Below are 25,616 nucleotides of genomic sequence, written 5' to 3' on the forward strand. Positions count from 1 at the left end.
TGACAAGCATGTTTTTTGCTTTGGTTTAAAAAAAAAAAAAAAAATTGCCTTTAATATCACTTAATTTAAGAATTATTTTGAAATGACAGTGTGACTTTAGAATAGCTGGAATTAATTGCTTACAATCTGTAGCTTCACATCCTCATACAATCCAGCATTCTATACAAAACACAGACGCTTGCTTTGTTTTGATTTGGATTGCTTTTCTATCATTAATTTCAACATATGTCACAAATCTGTTGACAGGCAAATGCAATTAACACATACTTTATGAAAGCAAACAAACAGTTACAATCTGTTGAATGTAACTTCCGTCTAACAGCTATTTATGAAAACGACGGGGGCCATAAATTAGGTTGGGAAAAAAAACAAAAAACAACCTCATAAATCTCCGCTTGTCGTGTCCTATGTTTCATGAAGATATTTCGTGTTCAGTAAAGAATGTTACAGACGGTACAAAAAATACAAAAAAAAGCTTCCTTAGCCCCCTCCCCCGAACCCCTACCTAAGAATCTCAATTTGCATTGCCAGATATATAAAAGGACCAATACGGAGGGAGAAAAAAGTAAAAAAAACAAATTTCTTCATCAGTTTAGGCCAATATGTATTCTTCTACATTTTTTTTTTACTAGTAATGGCGGTGATCAGAGATTTTTAGTGGGACTGCGACATTGCGGCGGACACGTTTGACACTTTTTTGGGACCAGTTTTTTGGGATTCAGAGCTAAACGAAGCCACGGATAACTGTATAAATGACACTGGCAGGGAAGGGGTTAACACCAGGGGGCGATCAAGGGGTTAAATGTTCCCTAGAGAGGTGTTTCTAACTGTGGGGGGGGGCTGACTGGGAGTACAGAGAGATTGTTGTTCCTGATCACTAGGAACAGACGATCTCACTGAACTCTCCTGTCAGAACGGGGATCTGCTTTGTTTACACTGGCAGATCCCCGTTCTGCCTCTCTGAGGAGCGATCGCGGGTGGCCGTATGACGTACAACAGGACTAGATAAAGGAAGTTCATGACGTACAACAGGACTAGAAAAAGGAAGTTCAATAGCCAGTAGCCAATAGCTGCCCTTGCGTTGTTTTTGGTCCATCGGAATAGCATATAGATGAACGGTTTTCTCGATAGGAACTGATTCTGTCGGAAAGATTTGAAACATGTTCTATTTCTAGGTCCGTCAGAATTTTAGAAAGAAAAAGTCAGATGAAGCCCACACACCATCGGAATGTCCGACGGAATGATTCCGTCGGACCTTTTCTGACGGAAAGTCCGGTCGCGTGTAAGCGGCATTATTCTCGCTGGTAGTTAGAATCTTTAATATTTGCAAAAAAATGAAGGTTTCCTATTTAAAATAATAAGCTGTCAGGTTAGTAAAACAGTGATATCAGAACTGATTCAATCATCCATTTTGTAGTGTACATAGTTTTGCAAAACAATGGGATAAAAGAATATTCCTGAACTTTGTTTTATCTCGTGGTTATTACTGTGAAATTGTGTGACTGCATCAATGCAGTACATGCTACCTCAGCTTACAGAACTTTGATTCATTGAATGAGTTTACCATAAAATGTAAATATTGCAGAATATACAGCCATATGCTACATAACTAAGCTCCAATGCATGCTGAATAAACAAAATTATTAAATGTATATTAAATAGAAAACTATGTTTAGATAAAATTTTTACTCCAAAAGCATTTTATTAAGATGAATAAAAATTAAAAAAATCGATTTAAATAAAAAAAATCTGATTTAAATCAAAAAAATAACTTTTTTTTAGTTTTTTTTTTTTAAATCATTGATTTTTATCCACCCTGGCCAACACATTCACCAACAACCAACTCAAACTCAATCCCACATCAGCACTGAGACTGCACAGTAAAAGTAAAATCTTTGTACAGAGGCACAGATGCAATGGCCTTTTCTAAACAGCCAAGACTGGCACGTGAAGCTGGCGTTTATTTCCTTATTTCCTGGCCCGCGACGCCGACACTTTCTCATGAAGCAATCAGCGGAGCGACACAATCGCCACTCAGATGCCCGAACAAAGAGCCAATCTCACAGCGCTCATAGGTATTCATTGCAGCATCCAGGAAGCACTATCCCCCTGCAGTGTAGATCAACAAGGCTCCCCTTTATAAAAGGCTCGTGGAGCAGGCGAGGAACGCCAGCCAACGCTGATGAATGCGGCCAGGGCTCAAACAAACAGCTGCTGCTTAACGTGGCACGGAGACAAGGGCCCGAATACAGAGAGGCCCAGACACACACACAGGCCTCCGGGCTCACACTCAATAACTTTCTCAGGACTTTATACGGGTGAAGAAGAAAAAAAAAAAAAAAGAAGAAAATGGTAAGAATTATGAAAAGGGTAAAAAAGAAAAAACAAAAAGGTAAAAAATTAAAATTGAAAAAGAGAATTTAAAAAGGAAAATAACATATCGTAAAATAGAGAACAATAACAGAAAGGGGGAAAAAATGACAACAGAAAGACACAAAAGGAAAGTGAGGGATAAGGGACAACAAAAGACAGAAAGGGTCAGAGCAAAATGGGGAAGGCAATCATTAATAGGAAGAGCAAGAAAAGGAGACAAAAAGGGTAAAACCGTAAGAAAAGTACAGAAAACTATAAAAGAAAAGCAAATTGAAGAGAAAACAAAGCCCAATTAAAAGGAAAAAAACAAGAAAACTAAAGTAGACAAAAATTTAAATATTAGAATCGGAGGTTGAAGAGCAAAAGGTTTAGGTAAAGTGTTAAACAGAAATAAAAATCGAGAACAAACAAAAAGAGAAATGTACATTATATGGCCAAACATTTGTGGAGCCCTGAGCAACATAGAAGGCCACAAAATGTGTGTACAGCCTCTCCAAATGAAGGACTACTGGTGTTTTCAGTGATGTTCTGTCCATCTCCATGTACAGCACATTTTAAAAAAATGCTCCTAGCAGCTCCTTTTGAGCATTTTTTTCTGATTCTAGAAGCAGTGTTATCCTATATGTGTCCATGCACACTCTTTTAGTCTAGAAGCGTTTTTGAAGCTTCAGCTTATAGGAGCAAAAAAAAAAAGTGATTTGCCAACATATATATATATATATTTTTTTTTTTTTTAGGAGGAACTGCACAGAAAAAAGGGGAATGAGTCACATTATCGGAAATGCCAATAAAAGATAACGCTCCTAAACGCTCCAGTCACCACAAAAACGCTAATCATGAGTGTTTTTCAGGCATTTTTTTTTTAAGCTGATAGTATGCATGAAGCCTCAATACTTACTTTATACAAAGCCATTTTAGACCAGCCTTTCCAACTTTTCCACGCAGAGCAACCCTTGAAATAAGTTTCCAGTCTCAGGGAACCCCTGCTAACAATGACTTTATCTACAACTCATGATACATCAGTGAGAAGAAGGCTCCTTACACCTGTGGTCATTGGGAAGAATCCCCTCCCCCCCCCCTTACAGATAGCTAAAATGGTCAATAGTTTCAGTGAGAATTTATCGGAGGGGCAAAAATTGCTCATAGGGAACCTCTAGCAACCTCTGGAGGAACCCTTGTTGAGAAACCTTAGACAACCTTCTGGTAACAGTTTGGTAGAAGGTCCTTTTTCTGTTCCAGCATGACTATGCCCCCTTTCACAAAGCCAGCTTCATAAAGACAAGGTTTGATGATTTGGTGTGGAGGAACTTGACTGTCCTACCCCGAGCCCCGACCTTAACCCTACTGAACACCTTTGTGATGAATTGAAATGCTGACTGTCAGGTGTCCACAAAATTTTAGCCATAGAGTGCAAATAGAAAGAACAATTAATGAAGGTAAAAAGCAGGGAACGCTACCACAAAAGGAAATGAGAAGAAATGAAAAGCTAGAGAGAAAAAAATAAATAAAATGCAGGCAAGGAAGATGCAAAAATAGGAAAATGGGGTCATCCTCTAAGCCACATATGCCAGCAAATCATGTGATCCTCTCACCCAGTTTTGCAGTGGGAATGTGGCAGAGCTTCATTCTGCCACCTCCAGCTATCACTCTCACCTTCCGCACTCCACTGTCACTTGTACAACTTATGTTTACAAAGGGAAAGCATTGCTCTCAGTGGCTTCCTGAACGAACAGATCCCTGCATGCACTCACAGCTGGGACAGATCTCCAATATCTGGGAGAGAATGATCTCCCTGCAAGGCGAGGCAGAGCCACCTACAGAAGGGAGATACTATAGCCGGGCATGGTAGGGGAGAGAGATACGAGGAATCTTTTTTTGGGGGGGGGTTGCATACTGTGAATGGAGCAGCGCGATGCTGTACCCCGCACTCTGCACGCACCGCGAGGCTAAACCCCGCACTCTGCACGCACCGCGAGGCTAAACCCCGCACTCTGCACGCACCGCGAGGCTAAACCCCGCACTCTGCGCGCACCGCGAGGCTAAACCCCGCACTCTGCACGCACCGCGAGGCTAAACCCCGCACTCTGCACGCACCGCGAGGCTAAACCCCGCACTCTGCACGCACCGCGAGGCTAAACCCCGCACTCTGCACGCACCGCGAGGCTAAACCCCGCACTCTGCACGCACCGCGAGGCTAAACCCCGCACTCTGCACGCACCGCGAGGCTAAACCCCGCACTCTGCACGCACCGCGAGGCTAAACCCCGCACTCTGCACGCACCGCGAGGCTAAACCCCGCACTCTGCACGCACCGCGAGGCTAAACCCCGCACTCTGCACGCACCGCGAGGCTAAACCCCGCACTCTGCACGCACCGCGAGGCTAAACCCCGCACTCTGCACGCACCGCGAGGCTAAACCCCGCACTCTGCACGCACCGCGAGGCTAAACCCCTGCACTCTGCACGCACCGCGAGGCTAAACCCCTGCACTCTGCACGCACCGCGAGGCTAAACCCCGCACTCTGCACGCACCGCGAGGCTAAACCCCGCACTCTGCACGCACCGCAATGCTAAACCCCGCACTCTGCACGCACCGCGAGGCTAAACCCCGCACTCTGCACGCACCGCGAGGCTAAACCCCGCACTCTGCACGCACCGCGAGGCTAAACCCCGCACTCTGCACGCACCGCAATGCTAAACCCCGCACTCTGCACGCACCGCAATGCTAAACCCCGCACTCTGCACGCACCGCAATGCTAAACCCCGCACTCTGCACGCACCGCAATGCTAAACCCCGCACTCTGCACGCACCGCAATGCTAAACCCCGCACTCTGCACGCACCGCAATGCTAAACCCCGCACTCTGCACGCACCGCAATGCTAAACCCCGCACTCTGCACGCACCGCAATGCTAAACCCCGCACTCTGCACGCACCGCAATGCTAAACCCCGCACTCTGCACGCACCGCAATGCTAAACCCCGCACTCTGTACGCAGCACAATGATGGACCCTGTACTCTGTACGCAGCGCGATGCCGAACCCCGCACTAACTCTATACATCCCAGATAAAATCAGCCCTTTCAGGGCAACCGTACTGCTGATGTGGCCCACAATGAAATTGAGCTTGACATCCCTGTTCCAAGCAATAATAATATAAATGAGAATATACCAAACAATCATTTGTCAGTGAAGAAAAAAGGTATACATACACTGAACTTAAATTGAGTTACATGGTGACTTCGTCTTACATTTACATGATAATATTTCAGAAAGCACATAAAACATTCCAATGGCCAGTTAATTAGGTACACCATGTCAGGTGTGAACATAGATATTTGATCAGAACTGGGCTGGGTCATTCCATTCAAAAACTGCAAAAAAGACATTCTGAAATCCAGACTTGAGACTGTGAGGAAAATGGGGTACAAGGTTTCCATCATGGGTTTTGTCAGGCTAGTCATGGCCACTGCTTCATAAAAACACCGCTCCTCCCAGGTCAATATGAGAATAGCAGTTAAAGAGATAATAATAGTGCAAGAATACAACCATTGTAAGAAGCATTCCTGGGAGTGAACTCAGCAGCATGCATCTTGATCTCATTGTGAACAAAAGTACAACAGCAAAGGCTGGAAATGGACAAGTATAAAAACTTTTATGCAACATCCACCACGTTATGATGTTTGTAGGGTCCGTGCTTTGTTTGAATGGTACTCCATGGATCAATCCTGCTGTCCCGTAGAACAATAAATGTGTGAGCCCTTCCAAGCAAAACATAAAAATCCAATGTGTCGCTGGTGACCAAATTACTCCAAAAATCGAGTCTTTGTTGAAGACCAAGTAAGCCGTCCTGTATCCAAGCACCTTCAAAAAATAAATATCCCACCAGGACAGTGTGCCAAGCCAAGAGCCTCTTTGTTTCTGAACGGTCCTACATTCCTGGAACATGAACTTGTTTTTCTCCAAAGAATATCAACCCGCTTCAATGGTAAATCCCATAACGATGAAGCAAAATGGGCCACTTGCAAATAACATTGCACCATCCAAAATGCAGTGACCATATAATTCCAGCACTTTAGCAATATAACCAAATCTGTATTCACCATCTTTGGAAACCAGTAAAGTCCAAATGTGATCTGATTGAGGCCAGAGTTGAAGTTAAAGCCAAGTGCAGCCTTGTACAGGTTGTACCCAACTAACTGGTCACTGAGTTTACATTCGGGTGCAAGCAACCTCAACACTCCAAATGGTAATCGGCAATGCAAAACATGGAACCTGTTTGGACACAGTTAGTACAAGGTATCTGAGCTTACCTGAGCATATTCTCTTTCCACTGCAGCCTTCTTCTGACTGAAGGTCCTACGGAAAACAGAAGAGAACACTTAGCAAGTTTACATTAAAACTCCTACTAAAACTAATTTTACATTTCCCTCTGACCATGTCCTGTGCAGTAAGGAAAAGTGAATAAAGAGTAATAGATGGGGTGGCTATAACTATCAGAAGTGGCTTTAAAGTGAACCTGTGCTAGGCTCATGCAGGGCAAAGCAACAGGTTCTCTGAAGTTCCACCCACCCCAGGAGCACATAGAACCAATGCTTTCATTCACACGCCATTTGGTTCAACCAAGAATAGCATTTTTCAAGCAGAGATGAGCTCTACCTTTCAGCCTACATGGCCATACCGTGTCTGCTCAATGGCTGGGTTCCAGTACACCCATTCAAGCCATCTAAGAACAAAAAAACGTGGCAGACTCAGGAACGCACATTCACCTGCTCAGCAGGGGATCTCTCCACTGATCCTCTCTGAGCAGGCGGATGACAGGTCCATGTCCGCTCGGCATAGCCAGCCCCGAAGTTCTCTATGGGATGGTCGCCTGGAAATGGACCGCCTGTCAATTTCCATCCGACTGTCGTCCCATCCTTTGGTCGGATGGGGGAATGGATCCCCTATCCGTCTGTTTTTGGTGGACAGGATCAGATGCCGGTGGGTGTCCGCGGACACAAGTTCGCTGACATCTGCTGCTCCATAGAGAACAATGGCTGGTCCGAATAGGTCCACCTGAAATACTGACAGGCAGACCTGATTGGATCTCCCATGTGAAACCAGCCTTAGCCCTAGATCTCTTGTGTAAGCACAACCAACTTTTAAAGGATAAAATCACCTTTGGGAACACGATATATGTTCCACTTGTTTTTGCTGCAGTCACTGCCTGATCCCACCTCCATGTGACAGCAGTGCGGTGAGAGGTTCCCCTTACCAGCTGTCACTTCTGAAATCAGCGTGGCCATGCAAGGCTCCGTCCACGTCATTCATAAACAGAGCTCTTTGCAGCTGTTGACTTGTATTTCCTAATGAACTACCATGGCACTATAAAGCGCCCTGGTAGGTCATTGATTCTTCCGGTCAGTGTATCTACTTGCCCGTATGGGATGTACGGTCACACAGATACACTGACAGATCTGCAGGAGACCTGCATGGCACCAGCGGTCTGCTGATCATTGGTGCAATTTTTTAAAGGGAACTTATACTTTAAGTAGTGTCAGGCTGAGCAACAAATAGAAGCTTCATGCAATACCACCTGGCATAATGAATGCTTCACCAGCTGTAGGGCCTGACCAACTTAAAAGTCTCAAACAAATGTTACAAAAATTACAAAATAGGCCTAAAGATTGTAATCCAATAAAATAAAGCAAAATAAAGTCTGATTCGGACAAAGAACTATTCTTACAATTATATCATCTGGATGGATCAAATGTGTACAAATATATTTAGTTGTACAAAAAAAAAAAAAAGGTATCAAAACAATTTTTTTACTGCACTTATTGACTCAGCATCCAATATGGGAGCACAATAGAGGGACAAGCCATAATTTAAAATTCAACTAATAAAGGGTCTGAAGTTTATGGTTGGACATTGGCATTTTTTTTAAACCATGTGTAGCGACTTGGGTGCTACACAAAGCTTAGGACTTTCTCTCCATCCTTAATTAGCAGGGGCTGGCCAATCACCAAGGGCCAGTTCTAGTGATATTTCAGCTATAAGTGAAAGTATTGTGAGCTCAGTCACCTGCTGGTTTCTACCAATGAGAGTCTTCAAATCACCAGATCTGCACTCCATCATTTTCGGACTCTGTCCCCTCCCATCTTGTAGATTATGGTGCTCCCACCTAACCTGGAGAGTTTCCATTCCTTCTGTACCATTTTCAATATAACAACATTGATCCACCAGAAACAATATAGGGTCTATGGTGGGCGCAACATAGAGTAGAGACCTGGGAATATGTATATGTAGCAGAGATTGTCTCCCTAAATTTCCTGTATATAAAAATAGTCAGCTGATTTAACTCCCCACCATTTACAATATACTAAAATTCCAGCTGTGGGTGGACTAACCCTTGAAAATGATTTGAAAGGGAAAGATATGTTGGAGCTTCTATTGCTTTTTTTAAAAAAAGGCACAAGCTCCATAACAGTCCTCCTTGTCCTGGCCTCATTATCTAGTGCAGTGATCTCCAAAGAGCAGACCAGGGGTCGGATATGGACCTCTGCTTGCCTTTATCAGGCCCTTGGGACACGATTTCTCCCACTGATACAAGGAACTAGTCCTTCTACACCAACATCGGGGCACGATTCCTGTTAGTGACCCCAACAAAAGAGCACAAATTTCTACCACTGACGGGGCACTATTCTTCCCCAATGGTGGGGCACTATTCCTTCCACTGACACCAATGATGGGGTTTACATTCATTGATGCCAAGGGATTTTCTACTTCACTGGTCAAAGGTCAGTCAAGGTCTGAAGGACAATAAACTGGCCGTTTGTTCAGAAAGTTTGGAGACCTCTGATCTAGTGGATCACTGTCCTGAAGTCAGCATGCAGCAATAGAAGTCTAAACTTTACTGCACAAAATGGTACAGGTACTACAGGTCCAGCAGTATTGCTCTGTGAAATATAGTATTTCTTTTCATGGCCTATGACATCCCAAAGGACTGTCAATACTGTCCCACAACCCCCTGTGGGCCCCACTTCTAAATAAACTAGGGATCCCTTTTGTATTGCAAGAACAGAGTAAATTGATGGCAGAAGACCAAGTAGTCCATCATTTTTTTATTTTTTGTTTTACTGTGTAACCCAAGCAAATTAAAACTCCAATACTACCCCTGGTGGAAGTCTCTTCCAAGCATCCACGATTCTTAAATTGAACTTCCTAAAATTATTTTTGAACTTTTCATCTGCTAATTTGAGGTTATGTCTCAGAATTCTTGAGTTTAGCTTACCATTTAAAAATCCGTCCTCAACTTTAAAAACACCCTTAAAGCGGTGGTAAACTCCAATTTAAAAAAAAAAATTGAGCCCCTGGCCGATTTAAGTCACAATGTGCCACCAGTGGCACGCTGTCACCGCTGTCGGTGCTTCCATCTTCACCCGGTCTTCCTTCTAGGTTTGCGGGCTCCAGCCATTTGAATGGCCGGCCCACGATGGGATCACTCCTGCACAGCGTTCTCAATGGATGGCATACTCCAGTTTGCGGGCTCCAGCCATTTGAATGGCCAGGCTGTGATGACGTCACTCCTGCACAGACGCGCGAGAATCACGGTTGTGCACAGCGCTCTCAATGGATGGCACACTCCACCACACTGTCCTATTGAGAGAGCAGTGCGCATGCGCCGGGGAAGTCACCAGCCTCTACAAATGTAAATATCCCCTAAACTGTACACGTTTAGGAGATATTCGCTGCACCTACATGTAAGCGTTATAATAGGCTTACCTGTAGGTACAAGTCATAAAGCAGACTTTACTAAACGGACAGGTTCACCTTTAGCAACAAGTTTCACTCGTATTTAGAGTAACATGTTGCTAATCGCCTGTCCCTCTCAACCCCTGTGACAGCAGGTGAAGGTTCCTCTACCCCACAGCTATTCTCACATTTAAAATTGGCGCACATGTGCAAGCATAATAAAACTACAAGTTCCATCGGCCACCACAGCAGACAGCGTGTATTTCTCAATGGACTACTAGTGCACGGATGAGCACTCTTGTAGTCCATAAAGATTACAAATAGCCAATGTTGATTTAGATTTTAGTTTAATTCTGCTTTTAGACCCTTCAGAAAAGGGTCCTTTGCTCCGCTCTTTCACCCCTTTACACTGAGGCAGTTTTCAAGCATTTTAGCACTAAAAAATAGCACCCATAAAGTGCCTGAAAACTGCCTCTCGAGCCATCCCAGTATGAAAGCCCGAGTGCTTTCACACTGGGGCGGTGCGCTTGCAGGATGGGGAAAAAAAGTCCTGCAAGCAGCATCTTTGGGGTGGTGGTGTAGGAGCAGTGTATACTTCATTCCTGCCCATTGGAATGAATAGGCACCGCTTCCGAAGAGCCGAAAAAGCGCTTCTGAAGTGCCGCATCACAGGCGTTTTTAACCCCTTCTTGTGGGTTAAAAGCACCCTGCTACCGCCCACAGTGGTGCCAAAGCGCTGCTATAACAGCGGTAAAGCACTGGTAAAACAAGCGGCGCTTTACCACTAATGCCGGCACCGCCCCAGAGTGAAAGTAGCCTTTCGTTTCTTCCACGAGCCCCTTAGTCACGTCAAGACCAAGAGGTTGGAAAATGGAACCATTGAGCACCATGGAGGGCAAGGAACCCAACACTCCTGGGCAGTTTCTTAAAGGGGTCGTAAAGGCAGAAGTTTTTTTATCTTATTGCATTCTATACATGAAGATAAAAAGCCTTCTGTGTGCAGAACCCCCACCCCCCAATACTTACCTGAGCCCCCTCTCGATCCACGAGTACCTTGGCAGTCCTCAATCTCCTTCCTGATTGGCTGAGATACAGCAGCGGGGCCATTGGTTCCCGCTGCTGTCAAACTCACTTAGCCAATCAGGGGAGAGAGGGGGTGGGCCTAGGCGTGGCTCCGTGTCTAAATGGATACACAGAGCTGTGACTCGGCTCGGGTGCCCCCATAGCAAGCTTCTTGCTGTGGGAGCACTTAACAGGAGGGAGGAGCCAGGAGTGCCAGTGCGGGACCCGAGAAGAGGAGGATCTGGGCTGCCCTGTGCAAAAACACTACACAGAGCAGGTAAGTATAACATGTTTGTTATTTCAATAAAAAAAAAAAAAAAACAAGACTTTGCAATCACTTTAAAGGCGGAGAGCTCTCTTCATTACAGCAATGTTTGGCAATAATCTGGAGAATCAGTTACAATCTGCTATTCAGGAGTACCTTTAAAGAGCACCTTCTTTCCCTTCGTACCCCAAATCTGTACATTTAAAGCTCCTCCACTGTCTCCAGAAGTTTTAATTGTTCAGACCTTGTACCTTTTGTCTCTCTCCCTCTATCTTCCAAAAACCTTTTGTAAGCGAGGTCTTCAGAACTGGACGCACTATTTTCAATGTGGCCTAAATGCAGAATTGTGACCTTCTACCTCCCACCGGTCATCCCTCTCTTGATGCACCCCAGAATTCTATTTGCTTTCCTCACTATTTGCTTAGCCATAGAACTCCGGTCAGTGGGTTAGGGATGAGGGGCCTGTACTCCACTGAACTTGTAAAGGGGTCCAAAGGACACAATTCCTAGTTCTCTACATGCTGGGAGGACTGCGACTATCCACTCAGCAGGCAAAATTCAGGCTCTGCCTTCTCCAAATCTCCAGCAGAGTGAATTTTCAGAATTTTGGTCATTCCTTGAGGAAATAGGCAGGATATTAAAAGCGAAGCTTGCCAGGACTGCAGCAGCCAGCGAGAAAGTACAAGAACTCATATGTGGCACAGCGTGAAGTTCAACAAGGGAAGCATTAAAGAAGTGAGGAACATAATGAACATGCTCATTATGCCGATGGTGGAATTCATCAGGAGGGGCATTATTCTGTTTCTCTGTTATTTAGTCAGGTAACGAAATCCAGCGAAGGCCACCCCTCAACAACAGCTTGGGCTTAGACAACGGCACACGGATGTGTCCCAACATGCCCAGCACACACTAACCTGTCATGGAACCCAACACTTCCTATAGAATATGAGATGCCGCTACAGCAAAACAGAGACCCTGTTACACAACAGCTCATACACCTGGGGGTCACCTAGCACCATAACATGCAGGAAATTCCTGTGGAGAATAGATATTTCCTCACACAAGAACAAAGAAAACCAATCCATCATCCATACAGAACTATAGCAGATTTCAAAGCAGACTTGTTTTTGAAGGCACGTGCCACTGAGCCATCACCCTACCCCTGGCTTTACTACTGTACAACCTACCCGACAGCCCTCTCTCCCGCCTGGTTGTGGCATTATAGTGGGGGGTAAAGCAGGCGGTGATAGGGCATATTGCCTATCCAAATGCCGGCTGCTCATATGAAGTCCTTAATATTTCCATTATTTTTTCCATTTTGTTTTTAAACCGCCCTGTTGCGGGGGGGGGGGGGGGGGGGGTGAATATATATGAATCACTTTGAGCCTTACTGTTCATTCAAACTGAACACATTTTACTATGCTTCAGTGAGGAATGGAACAGATCTCCCTGCAGCACAGCCAGAGTGAGAAAGAGGAGCAGAAGCTGGCAGCACTGCAGGGGGAGGCACAAGAGCATCACTGTCAGCAATAAGGCGGTACAGTTGGCCCCTCCTGCTGGGCAGGTGTCCAGGCCCCACTTTTGAACTGATGGGGCCCAGGACAGGAGGGACAGCTGTACTGCCGTATCAGTGGCCCTATACATGAGCATATCGGGTATCCTGACTCCTTATTAGTAGGGATGAGCTCAGGTGTTTTTGGATCCTAGTCTGCACCCCCCCTAAGCTATCCCACCAGGAAACTGTCACTACACAGAGCCAACGGTAATTGGCAGGGGCATTCCCTGTCCCGCAGCTGCTTTTATACATGCCCCTTGTATATGTGCAGCCTGTAGGGCAGGGAATACCTCAACCGATTACCCTTTCCCCCCGAAGAGTGACAGCTTCCTAATGGAATAGCTCATCTGGGTTCAGACTAGGATCCTAACGTGCCTGAGCTCATCCCTACTCAGCTACATGATTGTGAGTTACTAAACAGTAAAGCATGCATATGGAAATACCTGGAGCTTTGGGCAGTCTGCATTAACCCCTTGAACCCTCCAGGTCCCAATTGCCTACTGCAGTTAAGAACTTTTGCCTTTCCTTCTTTTCATATGCAATCAAGCAGATTCCTGCGGGTGTACAGTACATAGACCCATGGAAACATGGTTCCGAGTTGCTGATCATTGTCATATGACAAAATAATGTTAAAGGGAGTCTGGACATAGAATTTGCTCTCCTGTAGTCAAGGGGTTCTACAGGCCAGGGCTCAGCAGTTTTCCTACATTTTAAGGAAAAAGGGACATTCTTTTGAGGGCAGTGGGACAGTGAGGAGCACATTCTGGACAGAGAAGACAACGGGTTTACAAGAGATGAGAAAGAGGCCATCAACGTCAAATGGAACAACCATCCCTGAAGAGAAGTGGTGCCTTCAACACCATCTGTCTCCACATATTATGCCATTTAACATCTCTACCCCGGCGCTTTGAGGCCAGGGCTCAGCAGTTTTCCTACATTTTAAGGAAAAGGGACATTCTTTTGAGGGCAGTGGGACAGTGAGGAGCACATTCTGGACAGAGAAGACAACGGGTTTACAAGAGATGAGAAAGAGGCCATCAACGTCAAATGGAACAACCATTCCTGAAGAGAAGTGCTGCCTTCAACACCATCTGTCTCCACATATTATGCCATTTAACATCTCTACCCCAGCGTTTTGACAATTCACACCCTTAGCCATGTAAATCAAATGTTTAGCACCATGCAGACTTCCTGACACCAAGGATGGGATTATGTAACTAGTACATAGTTTCCACAACTTTCACTTTTCATTTCCTGTTTTTGGACATTTCACATCTGACTCGACATGTTCCACGGTGACTGAATCAACGTATTGGCACTACCTTTGTGGATATACCGCTGGGGTATCTTCCTGACACTCATCGGAGCTAATGAAATGGCTTGGATAAGCTACGAAACGTCTTCAGTATCACAGAAAAGTTGAATGTAACCAACTCCTACTGGCTATACCACGACCGGGAACTTTCATAGACTTCATAGACATAAGCAGGCCTTGCATTTTCATCCATGGTCCACTTGAAATCAGCAATGGAAAAATGTAATTTCGATCCTGGTGCAAATGGGAGCTTAGCTGTAAAGAAAGCTGAATAAAAAAAAAAAAAAAAAAAGATGATCTATGTGAAATAAAGATCTTAGGGGCAAAGCCCCAGGTACGGCTTCTACAAGGAATGAGAAAACCGTCCATAGATGGATCAAATTCCTGCTGAACTGGCCGAGATTCACTGTGTTCTCCTGGCGGTTGAGGCTTCCAACACCCCCCCCCCCCCTTCTGGCAGAACAGAATGGCTCTGTGGGAGGGATTGCCCCATCAACACTTACTGTTGATAGGGGAATCGAGCGATTTTCTTTCCTGTCTATGATCAGCCTACGTTTAGAAGCTCTCGTGCAGTAGGCCTCGAAGTAGCTAATGACAAGTGCATGTTTATAATTCAGCCGGCAAGGTGTACACGTCCCATGACCCCATTCTTCTTCCTGACCCTACATTTCACCCAACCCACAACAAGCTATAAGAGAGGGCTGAGATACACCAGCCGTGCTCCGACTGAACCAAGTCCCAGATTACTGTACAAATAAGACGGTAAAATCCTGCAGACGATTAGGCCGCCTGCCAGATGTCTCCTGCAGGCCAAACACATCTGCTGATCGCGCCGCTGTATTTCCGAGCAGAAAACCATTAAGGCAAGCTGCAATTATCTCATTTTACACGAGATAAAGGTTATGAGCAGGGCGGCGGCACGGATTATTACACAAAGTGGAAGGCGTACAATGAAGAAAAGAATAATGCGAACGATGTAGGACTGTGCTGCAAAACATAAAAGGGCGTTGACAGACGGGAGATAGCGGTTTTAAGAAACGGGAGATTTCGAACATCCGTTTATCTAAGAAGATCACGGAATAGCTGCTGGGATGAAAGATCTGCGGATGAACTTGTCTTTGTATCAAATATCAAAAAGGAATAATCATCAGTTTGATACGGTGTTATCACAAGTGTTTATTTACAATGTTAGGCCCCATTCACACTATGACGCACGTCGTCAGGCAACGTAATTATGATCTTTTTTTTTTTTTTGTCACTCTACACGCATAGAGCAGACCATTCCCTTCAATGGACTGCCATACGCACAACAAAATACTTCATGCACCTTTTTGAGCACTGTGTTTCGCATGTTTTTTAACCACTTGCCTACCGGGCACTTTTACCCCCTTCCTGCCCAGGCCAATTTTCAGCTGTCGCACTTTGAATGACAATTGCGCGGTCATGCTACACTGTACATATAACATTTTTATCATTTTCAAGTAGAGCTTTCCTTAGGTGGTATTTAACCTCTTGCCGCCCGCGTCATAGCAGAAAGACAACTACAGCGTTTGCCCAAATTGCCGGGAGGGCGTCCATGTTTGTCCTCCTGTGCATGTGATCATGCAACAGGACCATGAGACTCGGCTGATCACAGATCGAAGTAAGGGGCCGATCCCGGGCCAATGACAGCTGATCACGTGATGAAAAACAGAAGTCGGTAATCGGCTTTTTTTTTTTCACGCCGACAGCTGAAAAAAAAAAGCAGATTACCGTCCTGTGTATATGGGACATCGGTCTCCCACACTCCAGTCCAGACCCACTACTGCTGAGCAGTGCCCACCAGTACCACCTACCAGTGCATATCAGCACTGCTAAGGAGTGCCCACCAGTGCCACTCGATGTCCGCCGGCAACCCGCGATCGCGGTGAGGAGAGGCAGAACGGGGAACTGCCCATGTAAACAAGGCGATTCCCCATTCTTCCTAGTGACATGACAGAGATCTACTGTTCCCAGAGATCGGAAAAAGTGATCTCTGTCATGTTCCTGGCAGACCATCCGGCCTACAGTTAGAACACGCCCAGGGAACACACTTAACCCCTTGATCGCGCCCCCACCTGGTGTTAACCCCTTCCCTGCCAGTGTCATTTTTACATTGATTAGTGCTTTTTTATAGCACTTATCAATGTAATAATGTCACTGGTCCCCAAAAAGTGTAATTTGGGGTCAGATTAGTCTGCCACAATGTCACAGTCCTGCAAAAAACGCAGATCACCGCCATTACCAGTAAAAACAATAAAAAAAAAAAAAAAAAAAAAAAAACTTTAAAAAAAAGTCCCTAAATCTATCCCATAGGTTTGTAGATGCAATAACTTTTGCGCAAACAAATCAATATACGCCTATTGCAATTTTTTTTACCAAAAATATGTAGAAGAATATATATCGGCCTAAACTGATGAACAAATTCGTTTTTTTTTTATATATATTTTTTTGGATGTATTACAGCAGAAAGTTAAAAAAAAAAAAAAAAGTTTTTTTTAAATTGTTGGTATTTTTTTGTTTATAGTGCAAAAAATAAAAACCGCAGAGGTGATCAAATACCACCAAAAGAAAGCTCTATTTGGGGGTAAAAGGACATCAATTTTGTTTGGGTACAACATTGCAGGACCGCGCAATTGTCAGCTAAAGCGGCGCAGTGCCGTAACGTAAACAATGGCCTGGTCATAAAGGCGGCAAATCCTTCTGGGGCTGAAGTGGTTAAACCCCAACCTTAAAACTAACCCCTAAGCCTAATCATAAACCCTAACATTAATCTAACAAAATAAATGAGCAAAAAAAAAAGTAAAAAATGAATAAAAGAATAAATAAAAGAGGATGAAAACATTGGAAAAAATAGCAACAAATGATGACACAGATGATATTTTTCTCTATTGGCTACAAACTCTTCGAAAACCCTGTACACAAAACATTTAAAAGCGCGTAAATGCTCAAAAAAAAAAAGTCCGGAAAAATAAATATCTCAAAAACGTGATGCTCAGATGTGAATGTAGCCTTATTGTCTGACTCAGATCAGCCCCTGTCACAACCTGGTGACTTGTTACAAAGCAATGCTGCAGTCTGATCACTAGGGGAGAGGAGACTGGGGAAATTCCTCCTCCTGTCTGCAGCAGACTAATGATATCATAGTTACATAGTAGGTGAGGTTGAAAAAAGACACACGTCCATCAAGTCCAACCTATGTGTGTGATTATGTGTCAGTATTACCTTACATATCCCTGTATGTTGCGGTCATTCAGGTGATTATCTAATAGTTTCTTGAAGCTATCAATGCTCCCCGCTGAGACCACCGCCTGTGGAAGGGAATTCCACATCCTTACTGCTCTTACAGTAAAGAACCCTCTACGTAGTTTAAGGTTAAACCTCTTTTCTTCTAATTGTAATGAGTGAAAAGTGCCTAGATAAAGTTGCTGGGCTGGAGCTCAGGGATAGCTTTCGATACCGGTGTGTATAGTGACACATGCAAGGAACTTATTCAAGGCAGGTACTGAAAAGGTCCACTTATGGTTCAGTCATCAGTCGCAGTCTGCATGCCAATGCAGCAAAAACATCGCAAATCATTGTGACATTTCACGGTGTGACCCATACCTGCACATGGGAGACTAGAAAGCAGGGAGTTTTGTGTCAACAAACGGAATAATACCAGGTATGAACACACACAGCTGGATAGGGGGTGTGATCCCCGGCCCACGGCGAACTTTAAATAACGCCGTCCTCTACACAAAGCTATGAAACCACAGGAGCTGGAACTTGTCTGACGATAAAGCACAAAAAAATAAAAAAACACTCCTATTTACAGACTGTCACAGGTGTTTACACACTGTGGACACGCAGATAACACGGGTCCCATGGAAATGTTAGCAGTGACACGTAAGAGAGAAGGGCAAGTCAGCGGCTTTTGTGGGACTACAAGTTCCAGCTATGGGATGGTAAATAGGTGGCACTGATGGCCTCACAATACTGGGTCCAATGGTGTTCAATGTACAGCCCCGTTATAATAAGCAGATTTCAGCAAGGGGAATAGTCTCACCCAAGTAATAGAAATTCCTGGTGTCACACCTCCACCTGTGCATAGAATCGGACAGATTACGAGCGGTTAATCATTTCTGCACATAAATCCCAGTTTATACAATTTATGGCGGCCACTAAACACTGATATACTTCTGTTCTAGCTAACCTGACTTACACATGTCAGCACATTCAAGGAAACTCAATCCTCTCCAACCAACCAACCCAAATCAAAGTGATTCCTTTTCACACTGTAACATGAACAGACAAAAAAAAATATTAAATAAATAAAAGAAAATTCACATCAGCAGACATTCGAGAAGTAAAAATGAAGTTCTTACAGTAGACAAAATGCAAGAGTCGCTGACAGTTCCTCAGTCATTTTGGGTAATTACAGACTAGAGACATCCCGGGGGGGGGATGGGAGCACAGGCGTCCTGGGGGGCGCAGACTAAAAGACGTCCCGGGGGGGGCACAGACTACAAGATGTCCCAGGGGGAAGGGCACAGACTAAAATACGGGCGGGGGGGAGAACCACAGACTAAAGACGTCTCGGGGAGGGGGTGAGGGTCACAGACTAAAGACATCCGGGGGGGGGGTCACAGACTAAAGACATTCAGGGGGGTGAGGGTCACAGACTAAAGACATTCGGGGGGGTGAGGGTCACAGACTAAAAGACATCCAGGGGGGGTGTCACAGACTAAAAGACATCTGGGGGGGCACAGACTACAAGATGAGATGTCCCAGGGGGAAGGGCACAGACTAAAATACATCCGGGGGGGGGGGGAGAACCACAGACTAAAGACGTCTCGGGGAGGGGGTGAGGGTCACAGACTAAAAGACATCCAGGGGGGGGGTCACAGACTAAAAGACATCCGGGGGGGTCATAGACTAAAAGACATCCAGGGGAGGGTCACAGACTAAAGGACATCCAGGGGAGGGTCACAGACTAAAGACATACAGGGGAGGGTCACAGACTAAAGACATACAGGGGAGGGTCACAGACTAAAGACATCCAGGGGAGGGTCACAGACTAAAGACATACAGGGGAGGGTCACAGACTAAAGACATACAGGGGAGGGTCACAGACTAAAGACATACAGGGGAGGGTCACAGACTAAAGACATACAGGGGAGGGTCACAGACTAAAGACATACAGGGGAGGGTCACAGACTAAAGACAGAGGGAGCAGAGAACACAGGGAGCGCCAAATGTAGATGTACCAGGGAGCACAGAACACAGAAGTCACCGGGAGCACAGAATGCAGAAGTCCCCTGGAGTGCCAAATGTAGACGTGCCAGGGAGGGCAGAACGCAGAAGTCCCGGGGAGCGCCAAATGTAGATGTACCAGAGAGCACAGAACGCAGAAGTCCCAGGGAGCGCCAAATGTAGACGTGCCAGGGAGCGCAGAACGCAGAAGTCCCAGGGAGCACAGAACGCAGAAGTCCCAGGGAGCACAGAACGCAGAAGTCCCAGGGAGCACAGAACGCAGAAGTCCCCGGGAGCGCCGAATGTAGATGTACCAGGGAATGTAGACTGAACACATCTCAGGGCACACAGACTAAAGGTCCTGGGGGGAGCAGACTAAAGGGCCTGTGAGGACAGAGCATAAGAATTAAGCTAAAAAAGTAATACCAAGAGACCAAGCAAAAACTTGAGTCAAAAATGCTTCAATACTAATGGAAGTAAAACGGACATATAGCCCCCCCCCACTATGTCCTATATCTATCACAGGAAGCCACACAGAAGATCAAATGTTCCACACAAAGGGTGCAATAAATTAGAAGGTTAATGAATGAATATTCCCTTTAAAAGAGAGACCTTTAAGATGACTGTTATCTAAAACAAACATACAAAGTGCTTCATGTTTCAATAACATTCTTTAGGGCTTGCATGTGCGTTCTGCACCATGTAACGCGTTGCGTGCAGTCATAGTGGAGGGTGGTGAGATGCCTGGTTACAACACATCGCATGGTTTCAGGTGTATCCCCCCCCCCCCCCCCCCCCCAAGTACAGTCCAAAAAAAAAAGTTTGGAAATGTTCAGTAGACATTGAGTATCAGGAATGCTACAGACATGTAGATACTCGGAAAGTGTAAGATTACCAAAAAATATAAGCTCCCTCCAGGTCCTCTCTATCACCCAAGTGTCAAAAATCCTCCCCTTCCAACACAGAGGTCACAACAATGGTCAACTCGGCAACTGGACATTCACCGCAACACCATCACTGGAGACCTCCTGGCCTACTTGGTGCGCTTCATTGGTCCTCATCAATCAGTAAATTGATGCGAGAAATGGGAACCAATTACAGTCTAGGGGGCCGCAACGCTCATGTAGAAAAGTGACGAGGATTCTCTTTCTATAGAAATCCGATTGCGAAAAGGCAAGGAGGTGTACAGAATCTTCTGCGTCAAAGGTGAATTATTTCTGACTCTATAATCATAGACTATAACCCTACAGAGGGCCATGAGGGAGCATATATATTTTTATATTTAAAGTGGTTGTAAACTGTTCCATAAACCCAGAGGAGTGACTGGCCTCAGGTGATGTTTTTTTCAGACAAGATTAAACAAATTCTACTGCATAAGTTGTATCTGTCTATCTGCTGTCTTCTCTTCTCCAAACCTGTTTAAAGTGCTGAATGTATAAAGATTGTCTGAGCTGTCAGAAAAAAGGGGGCGGAGAGCTGAAGTTACACTTCCTGATTGTAGGGAAGGGAAGGGGAGGGTAAGGAAGGGAAGGGGAGGGTAAGGAAGGGAAGGGAAGGGGAGGGAAGGGAAGGGAAGGGATGGGGAGGGATGGGGAGGGAAGGATGGGGAGGGATTGGGAGAGAAGGGGAGGGATGGGGAGGGAAGGGATGGTAAGGGGAGGGAAGGGATGGGATGGGGAGGGATGGGGAGGGATGGGGAGGGAAGGAAAGGGACCCCCCCTTTCACACAGGAACAGAGCTAAGGCTGTCAATCAGCTGGAGGTCCCTCCCCGGTCACCTTTTTTTCTCTTGGTGTCAGGAAAACCTGTCAGAGGCGATTCTTGCTGATAGCAGAGGAATGAAGCAGCAGACAGAAATTACACTTAGGCCCCTTTCACACTGGGGCGGTAGGGGGCGTCGGCGGTAAAACAGCTCTATATTTAGCGCTGTTTTACCGCGGTATTCGGCCGCTAGCAGTGCAGTTTTAACCCCCAGCTGGCGGCCGAAAAAGGGTTAAAACCCCTCGTATAGCACGGCTATAGCCGTGGTATTACCGCGGTATAGCCGCACTGTCCCATTGATTTCAATGGGCAGGAGCGGTTTAGGAGCGGTGAATTCACCGCTCCAAAGAAGCAGCTGACAGGAGATTTTTTCTTCTCCTGCCAGCGCACCGCTTCAGTGTGAAAGCCCTCGGGCTTTCACACTGAACAAACAGCGGAGGCTGTTTAGGGGCGGTTTGCAGGCGCTATTTTTAGCGCAATAACGCCTGCAAACCGCCCCAGTGTGAAAGGGGTCTTAGTGCTCTGGATTTAGACACACTATAGAGGGATATGCTTTGTTCATATTTCATGTCTGAGGTTTACAACCACTTTAATGCAGTTATTTTTTAATAAACATGTAGCACAGCCCACATATTGTATTCTCCAGCTCAGACATGAGATGAAATAAATCACATTTTTCCAAGTTATAATTCTCATATTGGTTTGTCTAATATTTTTTATCAGCCGCAAATGATAGAAAGAATTTTTTAATCTGGCAAAAATTACGGCATGTACATCTTTTGTTATCTGATCTATAAAAGAGCATATGGTAGGTTATATTGACTGTTGTTGATCATGGTTCTTAACCATCCAGGCCAGGGGGTCTCCAAACTACGGACCTTTGCTTGCCTTTATCCGGTCCTTGGGGCACTTTTCCTCCCACTAATGCAAGACACCATTCCTCCTACTGACACCGACAATAGAATAGAATTCCTGTTACTGACAACAACAGGGCACTATTCCTCACGTTGACACCAACGATGGGGCACCACTCCTCCCACTGACACCAACGATGGGGCACTACGCCTCCCACTGACACCAACGATGGGGCACTACGCCTCCCACTGACACCAACGATGGGGCACTACACCTCCCACTGACACCAACGATGGGCCACTACGCCTCCCACTGACACCAACGATGGGCCACTACTCTTCCCACTGACACCAACGATGGGCCACTACTCTTCCCACTGACACCAACGATCGGCCACGGTTTCTCCCACTGACACGAACGATGGGACACTATTTCTCCAACTGACACCAACGATGGGACACTACTCCTCACACTGACACCAATGATGGGGCACTACTCCTCTCACTGAAACCAACAATAGGGCACTACTCCTCCCACTGACACCAATGATGGGGCACTACTCCTCCCACTGACACCAATGACGGGGCACTATTTCTCCCACTGACACCAACGATGGGGCACTACTCCTCCCACTGACACCAACGATAGGGCACTATTTCTCCCACTGACACCAATGATGCACTGTTTATTCCCACTGTCACCAGGACAATTTATACTCCCAATGGCCAATGGCCACAGTCCGGCCCCCCTCAAGTCTAAAGGACTGTAAACTAGTCCTTTGTTTAGAAGGTTTGGAGAACCCTGATCTAAGGCTCACATACATCCCTCTCTCCTTCTTGGTCTGTTCATATCCATTTTATTATATATACATTATATTATATATACATACACACATATATACACACACACACACACACACACACATATATATGTATAGTATATATATGCTAGTTTCTCTAAGGCTGCATCCACACCTGAGCGTGAGCGTTTACAGAAGCGTTTGGGGCATTTTCTTCAGACATATCCAGGCTTGAACGATATTGTTTTAGCCAATGGAAAACTAGCTACTAGGAGGAGATGGTTGTTTAGGCTTGATAAATGCAAATTTTCTGCCATTTTTTTTTAGGTGCTCCCATAGAAGTCTATGAGGCCAAAAACACTCAACTCTGCTTCTAAAGTAGCTCAATTACCTTTCTGAGCTTCAAGCATTGAGCTACGGGTACCCGAGCCCTCGGATATGTGAATAGGCACAATCTAAGAAGCATGGGATTTCGGTTGAACTTTTAAGCTTCAAGCTACAAAACACTCGGGTGTAAATCAGTGCTAAATCTCAACTTTTTTTTCTGTATCAAAGTAGAAAAAGTAGGTAAATCCTTATTTTTTTTTCTATATTAAATCAACGTATTCTCCTTCATTATGGTCCAGCTTCCTTGCCCTCTCTAACATCCATCGGAAACAACCTTGAGAACTTAGGTTTTCCATCTCTAACTGGAATACAGATTTAAGTCCTGAAAATTCTACAAAGAACGAAAGTAAAGAGGACGGCCAATATATGCTGAGCTTGACAACAATTTAGGTTTCAAAACAAGCTGAAGAGTCAGCAAAAACCAGATGAACTGAATATTGTGATGGGAAGTGTGCAGACTGACCTCGGCCTAGGCCTGGATGTGAGGGCAACACATGAAAAGGAAAATGGGTGTTTTATGAGGACGGAGATGCTGATGCCGGCAAGAATGGTAAAAATAAAAGAGAGAACAGCCAAAGCAAAGGGTCTACATGAGCTGCAAGGCGAACACCTTGAGTATTCTCCAGTATTGAATGGTGAAAGATCTTACCAGGACATCACTGCCCCCGCTCTATGACCATTTTTTGGGCCTGGCTATTAGCAGTTAAAGTGGGATTTCCCTCTCCCAATTAACATTGATTATTTTTAATCCTCATGCTGCTAGCATTGGTAAACAGATAGGAAAGTATATCATATTTACTTGTTCTAAATTTTTTTTACATTTCTTCAGGTTCTTGCCTAGGCAAATCATATCATACATCCCAGAAATCTTTGGGAGGAGAGGAGGAGGAGTTTTCTCAGCTAAGCGCACTCTCCTGAATGTAACCTTGACCTACAGTGAGGGAAAAATGTATTTGATCCCCTGTTGATTTTATACGTTTTCCCGCTGACAAAAATGATCAGTCTATAGTTTTAATGGTAGGTTTTTTTTTAACACAGAGAGACAGAAAAACAACAAAAATATCCAGTAAAACATATTTCAAAAAAGTTATAAATTAATTTGCATTTTAATGAGTGAAATAAGTATTTGATCCCCTATTAATCAGCAAGATTTCTGGCTCCCTGAGATTAGGAGCACTCCCTTAAAGGGAGTGCTCCTAATCTCAGCTTGTTACCTGTATAAAAGACACCTGTCCACAGAAGCAATCAATCAGATTCCAATCTCTCCACCATGGCCAAGACCAAAGAGCAGTCCAAGGATGTCAGAGACAAGATTGTAGACCTACACAAGGCTGGAATGGGCTACAAGACCATCACCAAGTAGCTTGGTGAGAGGGTGACAACAGTTGGTGAGATTATTCGCAAATGGAAGAAGCACAAAATAACTGTCAATCTCCCTCGGTCTGGGGCTCCATGCAAGATCTCGCCTCGTGGAGTTTCAATGACCATGAGAACGGTGAGGAATCAGCCCAGAACTACACGGGAGAATCTTGTCAATGATCTCAAGGCAGCTGTGACCATAGTCACCAAGAAAACAATTGGTAACGCACTACGCTGTGAAAGACTGAAATCCTGCAGTGCCTGCAAGGTTCCCCTGCTTAAGAAAGCACATGTACAGGCCCGTCTGAAGTTTTCTAATGAACGATTCAGAGGAGAACTGGGTGAAAGTGCTGTGGTCAGATGAGACCAAAATCAAGCTCTTTGGCATCAACTCAACTCGCCGTGTTTGGAGGAAGAGGAGGAATGCTGCCTATGACCCCAAGAACACCATCCCCACCGTCAAACATGGAGGTGGAACCATTATGCTTTGGGGGTGTTTTTCTGCTAAAGGGGACAGGATAACTTCATCGCATCAAAGGGACGATGGACGGGCCATGTACCGTCAAATCTTGGGTGAGAACCTCCTTCCCTCAGCCAGGACACTGAAAATGGGTCGCGGATTAGTACTCCAGCATGAAAATGACCTAAAACAGACTCCCAAGGCAACAAAGGAGTGGCTCAAGAAGAAGCACATTAAGGTCCTGGAGTGGCCTAGCCAGTCTCCAGACCTTAATCCCATAGAAAATTTGTGGAGGGAGCTGAAGGTTCGAGTTACCAAACATCAGCCTCGAAAAACGACTTGGAGAGGATCTGCAGAGAGGCGTGGGACAAAATCCCTCCTGAGATGTGTGCAAACCTGGTGGCCAACTACAAGAAATGTCTGACCTCTGTGATTGCCAA

The 25,616-nt window shown here is 45.2% G+C and overlaps 1 protein-coding gene across 4 annotated transcripts in view; it reads right to left on the reverse strand.

Moving 5' to 3' along the window:
* FCHSD2 (FCH and double SH3 domains 2) overlaps positions 1 to 25,616 on the reverse strand; it is a 375,255-nt gene that overhangs the window by 223,871 nt on the left and 125,768 nt on the right. For all 4 annotated transcript variants that reach the window (XM_073612907.1, XM_073612906.1, XM_073612905.1 and 1 more), the window contains one exon: positions 6,683 to 6,728. In XM_073612907.1, the coding sequence (XP_073469008.1) occupies positions 6,683 to 6,728 (46 nt within the window). The remainder of the gene's footprint in view (positions 1 to 6,682; positions 6,729 to 25,616) is intronic.

The sequence above is a fragment of the Aquarana catesbeiana genome, linkage group LG02, assembly GCF_042186555.1.
Source record: "Aquarana catesbeiana isolate 2022-GZ linkage group LG02, ASM4218655v1, whole genome shotgun sequence".
Lineage (NCBI taxonomy): Eukaryota > Metazoa > Chordata > Amphibia > Anura > Ranidae > Aquarana > Aquarana catesbeiana.